The sequence below is a fragment of the Giraffa tippelskirchi genome, chromosome 5, assembly GCF_054371585.1.
Source record: "Giraffa tippelskirchi isolate mGirTip1 chromosome 5, T2T-mGirTip1v1.2.pri, whole genome shotgun sequence".
NCBI classification, from domain to species: domain Eukaryota; kingdom Metazoa; phylum Chordata; class Mammalia; order Artiodactyla; family Giraffidae; genus Giraffa; species Giraffa tippelskirchi.
The window spans coordinates 179,914,586-179,930,784 of record NC_137279.1 but is presented as its reverse complement, the minus strand read 5'-3'; the positions used below and the strand labels follow the sequence as shown (position 1 = coordinate 179,930,784).

Genomic DNA, 16,199 nt, shown 5'->3' with positions numbered 1-16,199 from the left:
GATTACCATGATATTGAATGGTTTGCCTTGGAAACGAACAGAAAATTACCTAGCACATATTAAATTTAGAAAATTTAGAATTTAGAAAATTACCTACCACATATTAAATCTCAATGAATATCGATGATGATGATTACTATTATTATTAGGAATTGCTGGCTTATAGTACATGGGCATCTTAAATTATTACACATTCTTCTCCTAAATGATGTATCAGTTTATACTTCTATCAGCAGCATGTAAGTTCCATTTTCCTAACACATGCTACTAATTTAAAATTTCTGCCAATCTGATGGGTATGAAATTATATCTCACTGCTGTTTTAATTTGTACTTTGATAGTTACAGTAAAGTTAGGTATCTTGTCGTGAGTTTATTGGCCATCAGTTTTTTTTTTTCTGGTGACCTACCTTTCAATATATTTTCTCTAGTTTTATGTTATATTGTTTGATTTTTTCTTTTTGATTTTGGAAACTTCTTGGGATATTAATCCTTTGATGGTTATATATATAATGAATATTGTCTAGTCTTTGGGTTGTCATCATGCGCCACCTTTTATAACTTGTTATTGCAGAATTAACAATTTTAATCTAATAATATTTTCCCTTGTGGTTTGTGCTTTTTGGATCTTAAGAAATTCTTCTCTATATTATATTTATATTTCCTTTACTGCATCCAGCATTTATTGTTAGATATGGTTTGAGGTAAAAATCCATTTTTTTTTCCTTTTGGAAAAAAATGTTCCAGCGCCATTTATTGAAAAGTTCATCCTTTAGCTACTGACGTGTAATGCCCTCTCTGTTATAAACCACGTTTCCATGGGGTAGTCTTCATTTCGACCTCACAACCTCCACAACCTTGCTCATTATTATTTTTTTCTACTGGGGATGCTTTCCTTTAAAAAGGCTCTTCTCCTCGCTCCATCTCTCTCGTTCTTCAGATCGCATCTCAAACGTCATTCTTTCATATCTAGATTATGTCTACATGTAGGTCCCGTCTCAGCGACCCCGTAACTCCAAAAGTAATGGAAGACGGCAGTGGACAGGAACTTCTGGTTAGTTGTTGCCAGGCTGTTGCCAGGGCGGCTGTTGAGGAGGCCGCGGAGGGGAGGAGCGTCCATAGTTCCAATGACGGAATCCGGCGGGCGCCCGAGTCGCCCCGGAGTGCGTCACCGCGCGCGGTCGGCCGGGGGCGGGGCCAGGTCTGAGTCACGTGGCTTGGTTGCCTACGCGCTGCTGGGCCGTGGGAAGATGGCGGACGGAAAGGGAGACGCCGCCGCCACCGCCGGGGCTGGGGCTGAGGCTCCGGCGGGAGCCGGAGCCGGAGACGGAACCGAGACTGAGTCCATGGCTCGGGGCCATAGTCCCGCATCTCCGGCGCCGGTAGCCTCTGGATTGCGACCCTGTCTGTGGCAGCTGGAGACAGAACTGAGGGAGCAGGAGGTGTCGGAGGTCTCATCTTTGAACTACTGTCGGAGCTTCTGCCAGGTGAGGGGCGGACTGGCTGGCTGAGGGCGGCGGGGCGGGGAGGCCAGGGGAAGAGGCCCCAGATCCGTTGCTGCTGCCGGGGCTGGACTGAAAGGCGCCACCTCCGTGTCTTGCCGCGCCCCCGGGGCCGGGAAGGCCCAGTTCGGAAGCCCAACCGCTGGCCCCCCTCCGCCAAGTGCCCGACTTTGGCCACCGCCAAGGAGGGTTGCGCTGGGTCAGACTGAGAGCTGGGAGGGAGCCGGCGGCTCCCTGGAAGGGCCGTGCCCTGTCGTCGTTGCCTGTCCCCCAGCCGGGTGGTTGGAGCGCCATTGCCTCTTGAAAGATTGATTGCTCGTTTCTGCCAGGAGATCCTTTTTTGAGTGCAGATCTCCAAATTGGAAAGCCTGAATTTTCCTAAATAATTCGGAGATATATGTTGGGGCCAGAGACTTATCTTTGGAGTCAACGTCTTTTGGGCCCCTGAAAGGTATGACAGTTGGCTTTGAAAGGCGTCTAGGGCTTTCTGTTTAGGGATTGTGGAGCTGGTTGTTTGGTTTTGGCTGCCTTTTGGGGGGGGGGGAGGGGGTATTAAAGCTGTTCTTTCTCCTTTTCTGTGTTCTTTGGAGGATTGTGCTGCCAGAAATGAGGCTCTTGATCCTTGCAATTGTTATTCGGGTCTTTGAGTAGAAGAGGGTTGGGGAAGATGTGGAGTGTGGTCTGTTTTGGCAGTTCTATGACCATTTCTGTGCCATAGTGGGTCCTAACCTATGATTACATATTTCTTGGTATGCTCAGTTTCCTTTCCATGATCACGTCGCGATTTTTCTTTATAAATTTGAAGATGTGCCATGATTATTTCTTCGTCTGCTTGTTTGTTCTAACCAGGTTTTGGAACCGCCCTCTGCTTCTCACCTGGTGCACCTTAAAGAATGCAAAATAATCGTAGTGTGTTGGCACTTGGGCTCTTAATGAGTAGTTGAGCGTGCAGAATAAATTGCGGTGTTCCAAAGTTACAATTTTGAGGGACAATTTGCTCTGTTGGTCCGGAGGAGGATCAAAAATTGGCTTGATTGATTGGTTTTCTCCCTCCTCTCTGCTGAGCCAGAAGCACTTCCTCTTGTATGGATTTTGTCCATGGCAATGAATCTTTTTCATACATGTATCACTCCAGTTTGTCTACAGCCTGCAGCCTTTACCCTGAACTGTGAAGTACTAAGGTGTCCTCTGCATCTTCACTCGCAACGAACATTCTTACTATACAAATTTATAAACTTTTACCGACTCCATAGAATGGTGCCAGACACTTTACCAAGTGCTGAGGAAACATGAATCAGACAGCATTTACGTTTGATGAGTTTACCATTTGGAGGAGGTAGTAGAAATAGCAGTATTGCCAATGCAGTTTTAGTGATGATGGAAGAGGATACCTTGTACAAGGGGGGCGGGGCTCATGGGACATCTTATGGAAGACAGTCAACTAGTAAAAATAAACGTAAAGGTTAACTGCAGACTGTAACACGTATCAATACTTAGAAGTAACTGGGAGAGGCCAATTTAGATGGAGTGGCCTGAGAAGGCCCTGTGCCTGAAGGGTTGAAAATGAGTCTTGTTGAGAATTGGGAAAGGAGGTGGCATATAGTGTTACTGGTGGAGATGAGAGGGAAAACAGTGCTTTGGGAGAAGAGGGAACTAATTGGACCAGGATTAGTGAGGAGGAGAGCAGAAGATCTTTTGGTTTGGGATAAGCCTTCTAAGCTTTCCTTGTCTTGGAAGGATAGCAGGAATGGATATAACCAATCAAATTGAAGCTTGTCAGAGAATAACATATATATATATTTTATATATATGTGTGTGTGTTGCTTTAAGCGTAGTGCTTGTGGCTTTGATTTTGACTGATTTTTAATGTATTGTCTTTGCAACACATAGATATGTGAGGGCACAGAAGAATTTTTAAAAGAAAATATTTCTGTAAATTTTTTTAGTGAATTTTTTTTTTTTGGTCTGAAATTTTCCCAAAACAGTTTTTTACACTAATAAAAGTATCAGTGACAGTATGTTGTAATAGAAAGCACATTGGATTGGGAGTTACTTAGGTCTTAATTGTGACTCTACCACTTACTAGCTAATAACCTTGGGCAAAATGTGACTGTGAGATTATGTTTTGTTTTCTGACCTTTATCTGCTTGTAATGCTTTATACAAACAGAACAGAAAGTTTATTTTCAACTCTTCACAATATTTGTCACATTATTTTGGCATGTTTTTTCCCGTAGTCAACTTAGGGTGTCCTTTCTTATCAGATACAGAATATTTTTTTTTTAATTTTATGATGAAGGAGGAATAATTTCACCATCCAAATTTGGTTGAATAGCTTTTGGTTTCACATTGGAAAAGCAAAGTCAGAGTTTTTTCACCTACCGACTGTGTGTGCCTGACATTGCACTTGGTGCTAGAAATAGGGACCTGCCCTGCAGGAGTACCTAATGAATGTGTAAAGAGAGGTAGTGATGTTACATTATCATAAAGACCTCTCCTATGCTCTCTGCAATGCTTAACTGCCACGAAAGGTATTTTTATCATGTGTTTAAGTTAGAGATATTGTCTTAGGGACTTAGAGTGTGCCAAGTAGAACCTCCTGCAACAGGCTGGGACCATATTCCCTCTAGCTTTTGCAGCACTTAAAAGAAATGGCTCTGTCTTTGGAATTGCACCAAATCAAGAAATAAACTAGCATATGAAAGGATAGAGAAGCTTGTTTCATTCTGGGCATGTTTTCAATTTTCAGAAGTTTGTAAAGATGATCAAAATGAAACTTCATAAGTAATAGTTACTAAGAAAATGATCTTTAGATGAAGTCGTAGTCAGTGAAAATTTGTGTTCAGTGACTATTGGATGTGGATTTTTCCCCCCTTTCTCTCAGTTCCTTTTCTGAAAACATAGTCTGCTAGACATTGTGGATAAGATTAACTCTAGAAAATAGTCATACTTTGTTTTGCTGAAAAATTGATGATATCCTCTCAGGTTCTTACTATGTTTTGGGAACCCAGATTCCTAAAGTTTTCCAACTGGTTGGTGTATTTGTAACACAGATTTTGAAGACTTTTACAGTAGACTTCATTACAAAATTGACATTATTGGGTGAATGATTATACTTTGAGAGTATCGGGCACAGTGGCTTTATGAGTAATACTTGTTTATGAGACACTTCCAGTTCTGGACTAACAGTTACTTTGTAGATGTTTAAATGTTAACTCGGGGAGTATTGAATATATTTCAGTTTTCCCTAGATTAGTGATTGGGTCCAAAGGCCTAAGTCAGATAGTCATTCTATACCATCTTTACCATTTAAACTAGCTATGTGACCTTGGGTCATGTTAATTTTCTTTAAACCAAAGTTTCTCATTTGCAAATGTAATAATAGTACTTATTATTCTCTATGTAAATACATTGTTGTGTGGACTAGATAAAGCAATCTCTGTAAAAAGCCAGTGGCTCTGAAACTGAGTTACCCAGATTTCTTGGGATGAAAAGTCTTATCAGCCTTGCCCCCAGCTTATTTTTCAGCTCTTAAGTAGCCGGTCCCATCACTCCAGTTCTACTCTTATTCAGAATTACTGTACTTGGATACCATGGACCAAGTATGGGATCTCAGTTACTCTGTGATTAAAATTGTGCCTACAAGTTTTTATGTGCATTATTTTGGAAAGATGATCTTAACTGTCATTGGATTCATCAAGATTCAAAGCACACGTTAGGCTTTCAGTAAATATTTCCCAGGTGACTGATCTACAAAGGATGGCATCACTACTTTAACAAGAGCTCAGTTCATCAAGGAGAAGGCAATGGCAACCCACTACAGTGTGTTCTTGCTTGGAGAATCCAGAGATGGGGGAGCCTGGTGGGCTGCCGTCTGTGGGGTCGCACAGAGTTGGACACGACTGACGCGACTTAGCAGCAGCAGCAGCAGTTCATCAAGCATTTTTAGGTCTTTCCCTTTCGTTGTGCTGTGAAAAGTGAAAGTGAAAGTCCTTTGGTCCTTTCCAACTCTTTGCGACCCCATGGACTATACAGTCCATGGAATTCTCCAGGCCAGAAGACTGGAGTGGTTAGCCTTTCCTTTTACTAGCTGAGCCACAGGGGAAGCCTAAAAATACTGAAATAGGTAGCCTATCCCTTCTCATTGGATCTTCCCGACCCAGGAATCGAACCAGGGTCTCCTGCATTGCAAGTGGTTCTTTACCAACTGAGCTATCAGGGAAGCCTCTTCATCGTGCTGTTCTATCCTTTCTCACATTTTCTGCATGGCTGACTTCCTTGTTTAGGGCCCTGTGCAAACGTCACCTTATCTGTGAAGCTGTCTTTGATTTTAATAGATTTCCTTTTAGTTGTTTGCTTTCTTTTGACACTTTGCATATACTTGTTGTTCAGTTGCTCAGTTGTGTCCGACCCTTTGCGACCCCATGGACTGCAACACACCAGGCTTCCCTGTCCTTCACCAACTCCCGGAGCTTGCTCAAACTCATGTCCATTGAGTCAGTGATGCCAACCAACCATCTCGTTCTCTGTCGTCCCCTTCTCCTCCTCCCTTCTATCTTTCCCAGCATCAGGGTCTTTTCTAATGAGTTGGCGCTTTGCATCAGGTGGCCAAAGTATTGGAGCTGCAGCTTCAGCATCAGTCCTTCCAATGAATATTCAGGGTTGATTTACTTTAGGATTGACTGGTTTGACCTCCTTGAGGTCCAAGGGACTCTCAAGAGTCTTCCCCAACCCCACAGTTTGAAAGCATCAGTTCTGCGCTGAGCCTTCTTTATGGTCTAGCTCTTACATCCATATATGACTACTGGAAAAACCATAGCTTTGACTAGACAGACTTGTCGGCAAAGTAATGTCTCTGGTTTTTAGTATACTGTCTAGGTTCATCATAGCTTTTTTTCCAAGGAGCAAGTGTCTTTTTATTTCGTGGCTGCAGTCACCATCTGCAGTGATTTTGGAGCCCAAGAAAATAAAGTCTGTCCCTGTTTCCATTGTTTCCCCATCTATTTGTCATGAAGTAATGGGACCAGATGCCATACTTAGTTCTTTGAATGTTGAGTTTTAAGCCAGCTTTTCCACTCTCTTCTTTTACCTTCATCAGTAAGCTCTTTAATTCCTCTTCACTTTCTGCCATAAGGGTGGTGTCATCAGCATATCTGAGGTTATTGATATTTCTCCCTGCAGTCTTGGTACTGGCTTGCATATACCTATTTGGTTTTAACTCTTTTTCTTGCTGTCATGGTCTTAGTTCAGGCTTCATAATGTCCTTTTGCAGCTCTTCACTAATCTTCCTCGCCTTCCAAGTGACCTTATCTACAGTCCATTTTGATGTTCCTTCTAAATTATAAACATGATCTTGTTAGTCACTTTATTCACTAAAATTCTTCCTTTTTTTTTTTTTTGCCCCAAAGGCAAGATAAAATTCACACTTATTAACCTGGCAAGCAAAGCTTTTTAGGATCTGGACTGTTCACCCTTTACACCCAACTCTCTCTTTTTTTTGGTCTATCTTCACCCCAGTGTTCATCTCTCAGTCTGCTTGATTAATCCCAGGGTCCTCCCTTAACTCATCTGCTTATCTATCCTTCAATACCTGGCTCAAGTAATAAGCTTTTTCAAACATTTTCTGATTTCATTAGATAGAATGAGGTGACTCTTCCACTTAGAATATGTACTCCAGAAGCATCTTGTACATCAGCATGGTACCTGAATTTTTTTTTTCCCATGTTTATTTCTTGTATTGACTAGTAAGCCAACAAATCTTTGTTTTATTCTTGGTACCTAGCAATTAATACAATGCCTGGCCCACAGAACTAGTTTGTTGAATAAATTTTGTAGGAATGCCTAATGTAAAATCTGGTATACAAAAAGGCAGTTTTACCATAAGAAATTACTGTAAAGAAACAGGATAGGAGATTTTGGTCATTTCTTAGAGACATTACTTGTCAATTTGGCTTACATTCATATTAAGGTACACATTTACATGTGTGAAGTGAGGGCTAGTGTTGTTGGAGAAGGGCAAATATGAGGCATTATATAGTACTGAGAAAGATGCTCGGGCTTCCCAGATGGCTTAGTAGTAAAGTATCTGCCTGCCAGTGCAGGAGACTCAGGAGATTCGGGTTCGATCCCTGGGTTAGGAAGATCCCCTGGAATATGAAACAGCAACTCATTCCAGTATTCTTGCCTGGAAAATCCCACGGACAGAGGAGCCTTGCGGGCTGCAGCCCATGGGGTTGCAAAGAGTGAGACACGACTGAGCACGCATGACTTGGAGATGCTGAGATAGGAAGGATCAGTCTTCCAAACTCCTTGAGGTTGGTGTCCATGAAGACTCTTGAGCAATATCTTTTTATTTTTGTTTCTTTCAATTATTTATTTTAAAGGATTTTTATTAAATGCATTAGCTTTTCTTGTGCTGCCCTCTCTTGGGAGATATCTATATAGGAACTAGAGGACAGTTATAATCACAAAAAAGTAGTTTTTCAATGCATATAACCAAAACATCATTGTAAATGTGCTCTGTGAAGCAGTGGGAGCTTTGGGTGGTGTCATTTACTGTGGTACCACCTAGTCTCGTACACTGTAGCCTCTAGTGACTTCTGTGCCTACTTGTGGATCATGCTCTTCTGAACCATGTTAGTAAACAATCTAAATAGAAAACATCACTTATTTCAAGACTGCAAACACATTGGCAGACTAAAAATATTTGTTTTCATTCTGTTCTAGACACCTGTCACCTGTCCCAGAGGTCTCCCTTTACTGTCTTATCTGAAACAGTACTCCTTAACACTCCTTTAAACTATAAAGGGGAGAACTATAAACACTCCTTTATAGTTCTTTTAATCACTGACTACTGTCTGATATGTCTCTTTGTCTGTATGCCCACTTGGAACATAAGCAGCATGAGGGTGTTGATTGTTTTGTTTACCCCTACCTATATTAGTCCCTGGCTTTTAATAGCTACTCAGTCAGTACTCTTGCCTGGAAAATCCCATGGACGGAGGAGCCTGGTAGGCTACAGTCCATTGGGTCGCTAAGAGTCAGACATGACTGAGCGACTTCACTTTCACTTTTCCCTTTCATGCACTGGAGAAGGAAACGGCAACCCACTCCAGTACTCTTGCCTGGAGAATCCCAGGGACGGTGGAGCCTGGTGGGCTGCCGTCTATGGGGTCGCACAGAGTCGGACACGACTGAAGCGACTTAGCAGCAGCAGCAGCAGCAGTCAGTATTTGTTGATCCCTTATCTCCTTCCTTCCATAAATCCTTGACTAGACTCCTTGAGAGTAACAAGTGAGTTTTAACCTATCTTCTGGAGAAGGAAACGGCAACCCACTCCAGTATTCTTGCCTGGAGAATCCCAGGGACGGTGGAGCCTGGTGGGCTGCCGTCTATGGGGTCGCACAGAGTCGGACACGACTGAAGCGACTTAGCAGCAGCAGCAGCAGCAGTCAGTATTTGTTGATCCCTTGTCTCCTTCCTTCCTTAAATCCTTGACTAGACTCCTTGAGAGTAACAAGTGAGTTTTAACCTATCTTAGTCAAGAAATCGGAGAAGGCAATGGCACCCCACTCCAGTACTCTTGCCTGGAAAATCCCATGGACGGAGGAGCCTGGTAGGCTGCAGTCCATGGGGTCGCTAAGAATCGGACACGACTGAGCGACTTCACTTTCACTTTTCCCTTTCATGCACTGGAGAAGGAAATGGCAACCCACTCCAGTATTCTTGCCTGGAGAATCCCAGGGACGGCGGAGCCTGGTGGGCTGCCGTCTGTGGGGTCGCACAGGGTCGGACACGACTGAAGCGACTTAGCAGCAGCAGCAGCAGTCAAGAAATAAGAATTTTTTTGTCAAGAAGGTTATGCTACTTCCATTAGGGATCAGGTCTTACTGTTTTGCATTTTGATTAACTAAAAGTAGAATCTCGTTTTAATTTTATTTGCATTTGCTAAGAAATTCCCGTGGTTTCTTATATTCCACAAACATTTAAAGTGATGAATTTTTCAGCAAGGTTTGTTCAGCCAGATTGAAGTATTTATTTTGGATATGATTGACACCATATTAGAAAACCCAAACATAGATTGCAAGTTGATATAAAAAAAATAGATTCCTGAAACTTTCATTGCTGACATAAGCCAACATGGAAACCATGTGAAAAAATAGATATTTAATTGATTGAGCATCTTTTTGTGTGCCAGGCACTTGGGTAAGTGGTGGTATTTTCCTTTTACAGATAGAAAACTGAGACTCAGGGAAATTATGTAACTTTCCCAAGATCACACAGCTGTGGTGAAGTCTGACTCCAGAGCCTATGCTGTTTTTTTTTTTAATCAGCATTTCCTAAATTATGTTTGCTCCATGAAATACATGTATTCATGAGCACTTCTTGAAATAAGGATTCTCTGTTCATGTAAGTTGGGATGATGTTTGGAGAAATGCTTTTTTTTTTAAAATATAAGACACATTGTGACTCCTAGAAAGACATTTAAGTTTTGTATAACATTTGCTAAGATAAGGGTGTCTATAAAACATTTTGTCATGTTCTAAACCTTATATCAGCCCCCAGATCACATGTTTTGCTTTCATTATAGTAAAGCAAATCACTATGGTGAATAGTTGATTGCTTTATGTTTCTGCACACCACTGAGTTTTGATTTCTCGGTTTCAGCCTAAACGACTGTGAGCTTTTTATAAAAAAATTTCCCTCCAAAGTTTTTGCAGTTTTTAGATTATACTTATTGTCCCAAATGAACAATATTTTAATGTATTATAACTTTATGGAAATTGAGACTGAATTATATTTGAGACATATTTTGAGTTCAAGTTTATTCATCTAGGTTTTCCTGTATTTCTGCAACACAGCTAGCTTGGGAACTATAATACTGATGATGTAGTTATCTGTTTCTCCTCACTTTTGTGCTATACTGATTTCTCAATGTGTTTTTTTGAGGCCTTTTCTTGTCCTTTGGGGGGGAATCTAGTAGCTGATTGTGCTGACATTTATTTGGTTTTAAAGTATTTTTACTCCCAAAGAGATAACCTGAGTGTGCCACATTAGCCAGAACAGTAATGCCTTTTAATATGGACACTTATAAGAATTATTACCATGTATGATACAATAAATGACTTAGCTTGGGAATTGTATTTTTATGATAAATGGTTGTATAAAATAGGTGTATTTTAATTTGTGATTTCATTTTCTTTTTTCATATATATATATTTACATATATGTTTAAGATATATAAGATATTTTAAAGTAATAAAACTGGATACTTGTTTTTTGTGACTCCAGACTGATGCATGCTCTTTTTAGAAGTTTAAGACAAGATGTATAAATGCATAAAGCAAAAAGTGAAAATACCATGCAGTCACACTCTTTAACTCATGAACACATTCTAATTGTAAAAAATTAGAATAATGTAAAAGAAGAGAAAGTAAAGATGAAAGCTATCACATACCTCTATGTTTCAGTACTACATTTTCTTTAGATAACAGTTTGGGAATTAAAAGTTACAATACATTAAAATATTTTTCATTTTCATCATTCATTCATATACTTACAGAATTTTTCTGTATGATATGTACTGTCTTTAAAAAAGTGTCAAGTTTATATACTAAAACTTGCTTATTTCCCTTAATGTAGATATCTTTTCATGTGGAACACATACATATTGACTACATTAAAAAAATAACTTCATGGTATTCCATTGAAAACTGCATCAATTTTAAATTGTGCAGATAGCAAAACCGTCAACACTTTAAAAAAAAATTATTTATTTATTTGACTATGCTGGGTCTTAGTTGTGATACTTGGTATCTTTAGTTGCAGCATGTGGGATCTAGTTCCCTGACCAGGGATCGAACCCAGGCCCCTTGCATTGGGAACATGGAGTCTTAGCCACTGGACCACCAGGGAAGTCCCAACATTCTTTTTTTTTTTTTTCTTCCTTAAGAAAACAGCCATTTCAAAAGATTAATTAAAAACTTTTTTTAACTATAAAAGCAATGCTCAAGGCAGAGTATATAAAGTTACAGAAAAGTCTAAGGGAAAAGTAAAAGCCCTCTTCTGCCTTCAGTTCCTCCAGTCACTTGGCAGAGAAGTTAACAGTGTCTTGTGTATTTTTAAAAATGAAAATATACACTCTTCTGCAGTTTGCATTTTAATTTACTATATTGAGGACAATTTTCTGTATCAGTACACCACAGTTAAATCATTTGTGTTCTTTGCTGTTGTTATCACAAATAATATTGAAGTGAATAACCTTAAACATTAAGCACCAGTTATTTATATGCATATCATGAATTTCTGGAATTGAAATTACAGTACTGGACTAAAGAGAATGTTTTTTAAAACTTTGATAGATACTGGTCTTGCCATTTCTGATATTACTGAACTTATTAATATTTGCCCATTTGGTTATGGCAGATGATTGCTGTTCAGTTCAGTTCAGTCGCTCAGTCGTATCCAACTCTTTGCGACCCCATGAATTGCAGCACGCCAGGCCTCCCTGTCCATCACTAACTCCCGGAGTTTACCCAAACTCATGTCCATCAAGTCGGTGATGTCATCCAGCCATCTCATCCTCTGTCGTCCCCTTTTCCTCCTCCCCCTAATCCTTCCCAGCATCAGCGTCTTTTCCAGTGCGTCAACTCTTCACATCAGGTGGCCAAGGTACTGGAGTTTCAGCTTCAACATCAGTCCTTCCATTGAACACCCAGGGCTGATCTCCTTTAGGATGGACTGATTGGATCTTCTTGCAGTCCAAGGGACTCTCAAGAGTCTTCTCCAACACCACAGTTCAAAAGCATCAATTCTTCGGCGCTCAGCTTTCTCCACAGTCCAACTCTCACATCCATACATGACTACTGGAAAAACCATAGCCTTGACTAGACGGACCTTTGTTGGCAAAGTAATGTCTCTGCTTTTTAATGTGCTATCTAGGTTGGTCATAACTTTCCTTCCAAGAAGTAAGCATCTTTTAATTTCATGGCTGCAATCACCATCTGAAGTGACACTATTAAATTAACAACATTTGTGTATTTTTTCATGTGTATTAGGTATTTACTTTTTTCCCCCTGTGAGATTTGTCTTTGCTTTTTAAACATACCTCTATTTGAAAATGTTATTAGTTAAAAGTCATTAAAATTTGATTGTGTCTAATCATTCAGTGTGACCTTGTAATCCTAGGATTCCACGCTATTTGAGGTTCTCAAGAAGCAGAACCTACTGTAGAGTTAGTTGTGGCCTAAACGGAGGCTGTTGAAATGTATGATACAATTTAGTGATTTTTGTGAGAGATGTGTCAGTGTACTCATTTCCAACAAACATTTATTGATCGTTACTATTTTGGGGAGATTTGGGAATCTTTAGAAAGACTAATTCATAGCTGAGTAAATGGAAAGACCCTCGTGCTTTTCATTAGCTAGCTTTTTTTCTATGTTGTTATCTTTACACATTTTCAAATAAAGTTTCACTGAATGGACATATTACCTTGAGCCAAATCAATTTGTTATGGGGCTTCAAATTGCTACTTAAATGAGATGACCTTTTAGGTGTGATCCTCATTCAAAAGTAAATAGTTCTATTGAGAAACATTTTCAAAGGATTATTTTCTAAGTCGTCTCCAAACATTTGCCTTGTGCATCCTTATTGAAATAAATGAATATTAAATTTTTTTAATGCAATACCAATATATAAAGTACAAGCAAACACAGAAATATAAAAAGGGTGAGGTTTTTAAAACTAATTTAAATAAAAGTTTCAATATTGGACTTCCCTGGTGGTGCTTGGATAAGAATCCACCTGCCAGTGCAGGGGACACGGGTTTGATCCCTGATCTGGGAAGATTCCACATGCCGAGGAGCAAGTAAGCCCATGGACCACAACTGTTGAGCCTAGACTCTAGAGCTTTCGAGCCACAACTGCTGAGGCTATGTGCCACAACTGCCAAAGCCGGTGCACCTACAGCCTGTGCTCCGAAGCAGGAGAAGCCACCCCAGTGAAAAGTCCACGTACCACAACAGAGAGTAGCCTCTTGCTCGCTGCAACCAGAGAAGGTTCACGTGCAGCAACAAAGACATAGTGCAACTAAAAAAAAGTTTGAGTATTATATTCTGTCCCTTGATGGGTTATCATTTATCCCTCTAGGGTAAATGGTCATCCCAGTGGAAGCTACTCTACTAATTTGAGCTGAAGTTGCTTACATTGGTTGTTATGCTCACTATCCTTATTTGGCTCTTCCTTCATAGTGAAATCTTGATTTTGATGTTTAAAGGACTTGGTAAATGAGAATGTTAAACCTAAGACAAATTATCCCATGAAGTTCTAACAGTAAGTATGGGTAAAATATCACATTTGGTCAGTCTTATGTTTAATTGTCTAATGAAATGGAGAACATACACAGGAATGCACATTTGAAGTTAAGAGGTTTCATTTTAAATCCTCATTCCGACCCTCTTGTGACCTTAAACTTTGCTGTGCCTCTGTATTCCTGTCTATAAAATAGGGAGTAATTAAAAAGTCCCTGATGCTGGGAAAGATTGAGGGAAGTCATATCCCTACATAATTACTGGAAAAACCATAGCTTTGACTATACAGACCTTTGTCTGCAAAATGATGCCTCTGCTTTTGAATACACTGTCTAGGTTTGTCATAGCTTTTCTTCCAAGGAGCAGGCGTCTTTTAATTTCATGGCTGCAGTCACCATCCGCAGTGATTTTGGAGCCAAGAAAATAAAATCTTGACACTGTTTCCACTTTTTCCTCATCTATTTGCCATCAAGTGATGTAGTGAGAATTTGAAATTAAATCTCCTTCGTTTGAATTTGTTTTGGTATATAGGCATATTAATCAAAGATATGTGCCTGAAAAACTGTCTTAATCAAACTTCAAAAATAAGTTGTCAGTTATATTTAAAATGAGTAGCCAACAAGGACCTGCTGTATAACACAGGAAATTCTGCTCAGTTTTATGTGGCAGCCTGGATAGGAAGGGAGTTTGAGGGAGAATGGATTCATCTGTATGTATGGCCGAGTCTCTTTGCTGTCCACCTGAAACTATCACGTTGCTAGTCAGTGATACTCCAATATAAAATAAATTTTTTTTAAAAAAAATTGTAAAAAAAAAAAGTTAGATCTTTAATAACTGGGCAAAAAATCAAAAAGCAAATAATTGCAAAATACCTGCTATATGCTACTCAGGGTTCTGGTCTACAGTGAGCTTATTGTCTAGTGGAGAAGATAAATATTAAACGTTTTTTCCTATTGCGTTTGCTTGTTGTTACAGTAGAGCAGTAGTCAGTGTTTGATGGTCATATGTATTTATCCACCTTCCAACTAGTTTGCCCGTAGGTAGCAGGAAGGTAAGTAAAACAGTTCCCTTGCCTAACTATTATGTAGTAATTTAAAACATAAATGTTTTTGAGTAAACAACATTATTGCTCCTTCCAGTTGGTATAGACCATAAAGAGATGAATTTCCATGCCACTTTTTTATAATCAGCTTCATTGCCAAACTAAAAATTTGAAGCAAGTGTATGATTAAGAAGAGAAAAAACCCCACTAACTTAAGGGAAAGCAGGAATGCCAGAAATCCATCTTGAAATGGATGAGGGCTTTTTTATTTTAGGTTTGAAAATGCCAAAAAAACAAGTACCCCTTGAACATCCCAGAGCCATAAAATGTTTGAGCTCAGGAGATTATTGCAAAGAATCAGAAAGCTTTTGTTTATGTATATAAGGCATATGTACCAAGACATACCAAATTGTATTTATCAGGGTTATTTGGCCATAGAGAGTAGGAATAGAATTAGATGGAACACAGGCGTGATCTTTTGCTTCTTTATTGCATACAGAACTTTAAAGTAGTAGGATCATGTGTGAATTTTCCTTTTTGGTGTATTTCAGTATTTTTTTTCAAATTTAAACAGACAAAAAGATAGTGCTGTATGTATTGATACGAAAGGTTATCCGGGATCTGTCGTTTTTTATAAAAAAATGTTAGAAAACTATATTATTTTATAAGGCAGTGATATATGGAAAAGTTTGAAACATAGTTACTAAAGTGTTATCATTTGTTGCATTTCAGTGACGAATAAGTGGAATATTCCCTTATATTTCTTGTGTTTTTGTATGGTTTGTACTTATGTTACCCTTTTAAATTAATTTTCATTTTATCATCTGTTATTTCAGTATTTGTCTTTGCTTTTTTCCCTTGTTAGATCCTGTTTTCTGGCCCTCATGCCTTTGACTTGTTTTACTCCCCTATTTGGGGTGTGAGTTACCCTTCAATAGCTTCCTGAGGAGGTTTCCCCTCTCTTTTATGTTTGTTAGGCTGGGTATAGGAATCTAGGTTGAAAATTAGTTTTGCTCAAAACTTTGAAGGGTATATTACTTTTCAGAACAAATATTTCCAACATAAAAGTAGTGAAGTGCATAATGCTAAAATAAACACAACTTCAGAAATAATTGAAGCTACCTGTGTACGCTGTGACAGATATCGTCTACCTCCCACCATCATCCTGATTTTGCTATTTAATGTTTCTCTGGCATCTCTTTACTTTGTATTTGTGAATTTTAATATAATGTGTAATATCATTTCTTATGTTTTCCAACTTTGCTTAAATGATGTACTGTATAACACTAGTGGTAAAAACTCACCTGCCAGTGCAGGAGATGTAAGAGATGTGGGTTCGATCCCTGGAT

The 16,199-nt window shown here is 39.4% G+C and overlaps 1 protein-coding gene across 4 annotated transcripts in view; it reads left to right on the top strand.

Annotated features, from left to right (window-relative positions):
- The first annotated feature begins 1,235 nt into the window (after window positions 1–1,235).
- Window positions 1,236–16,199, top strand: part of RLF (RLF zinc finger) — an 82,221-nt gene continuing 67,257 nt past the window's right edge. For all 4 annotated transcript variants that reach the window (XM_081493975.1, XM_081493970.1, XM_081493973.1 and 1 more), the window contains exon 1: window positions 1,236–1,486. Coding sequence is in view for 1 of the 4 variants with exons in the window: in XM_081493970.1 (XP_081350096.1) it covers window positions 1,250–1,486 (237 nt within the window). In the remaining 3 variants the exon portion in view is untranslated. The remainder of the gene's footprint in view (window positions 1,487–16,199) is intronic.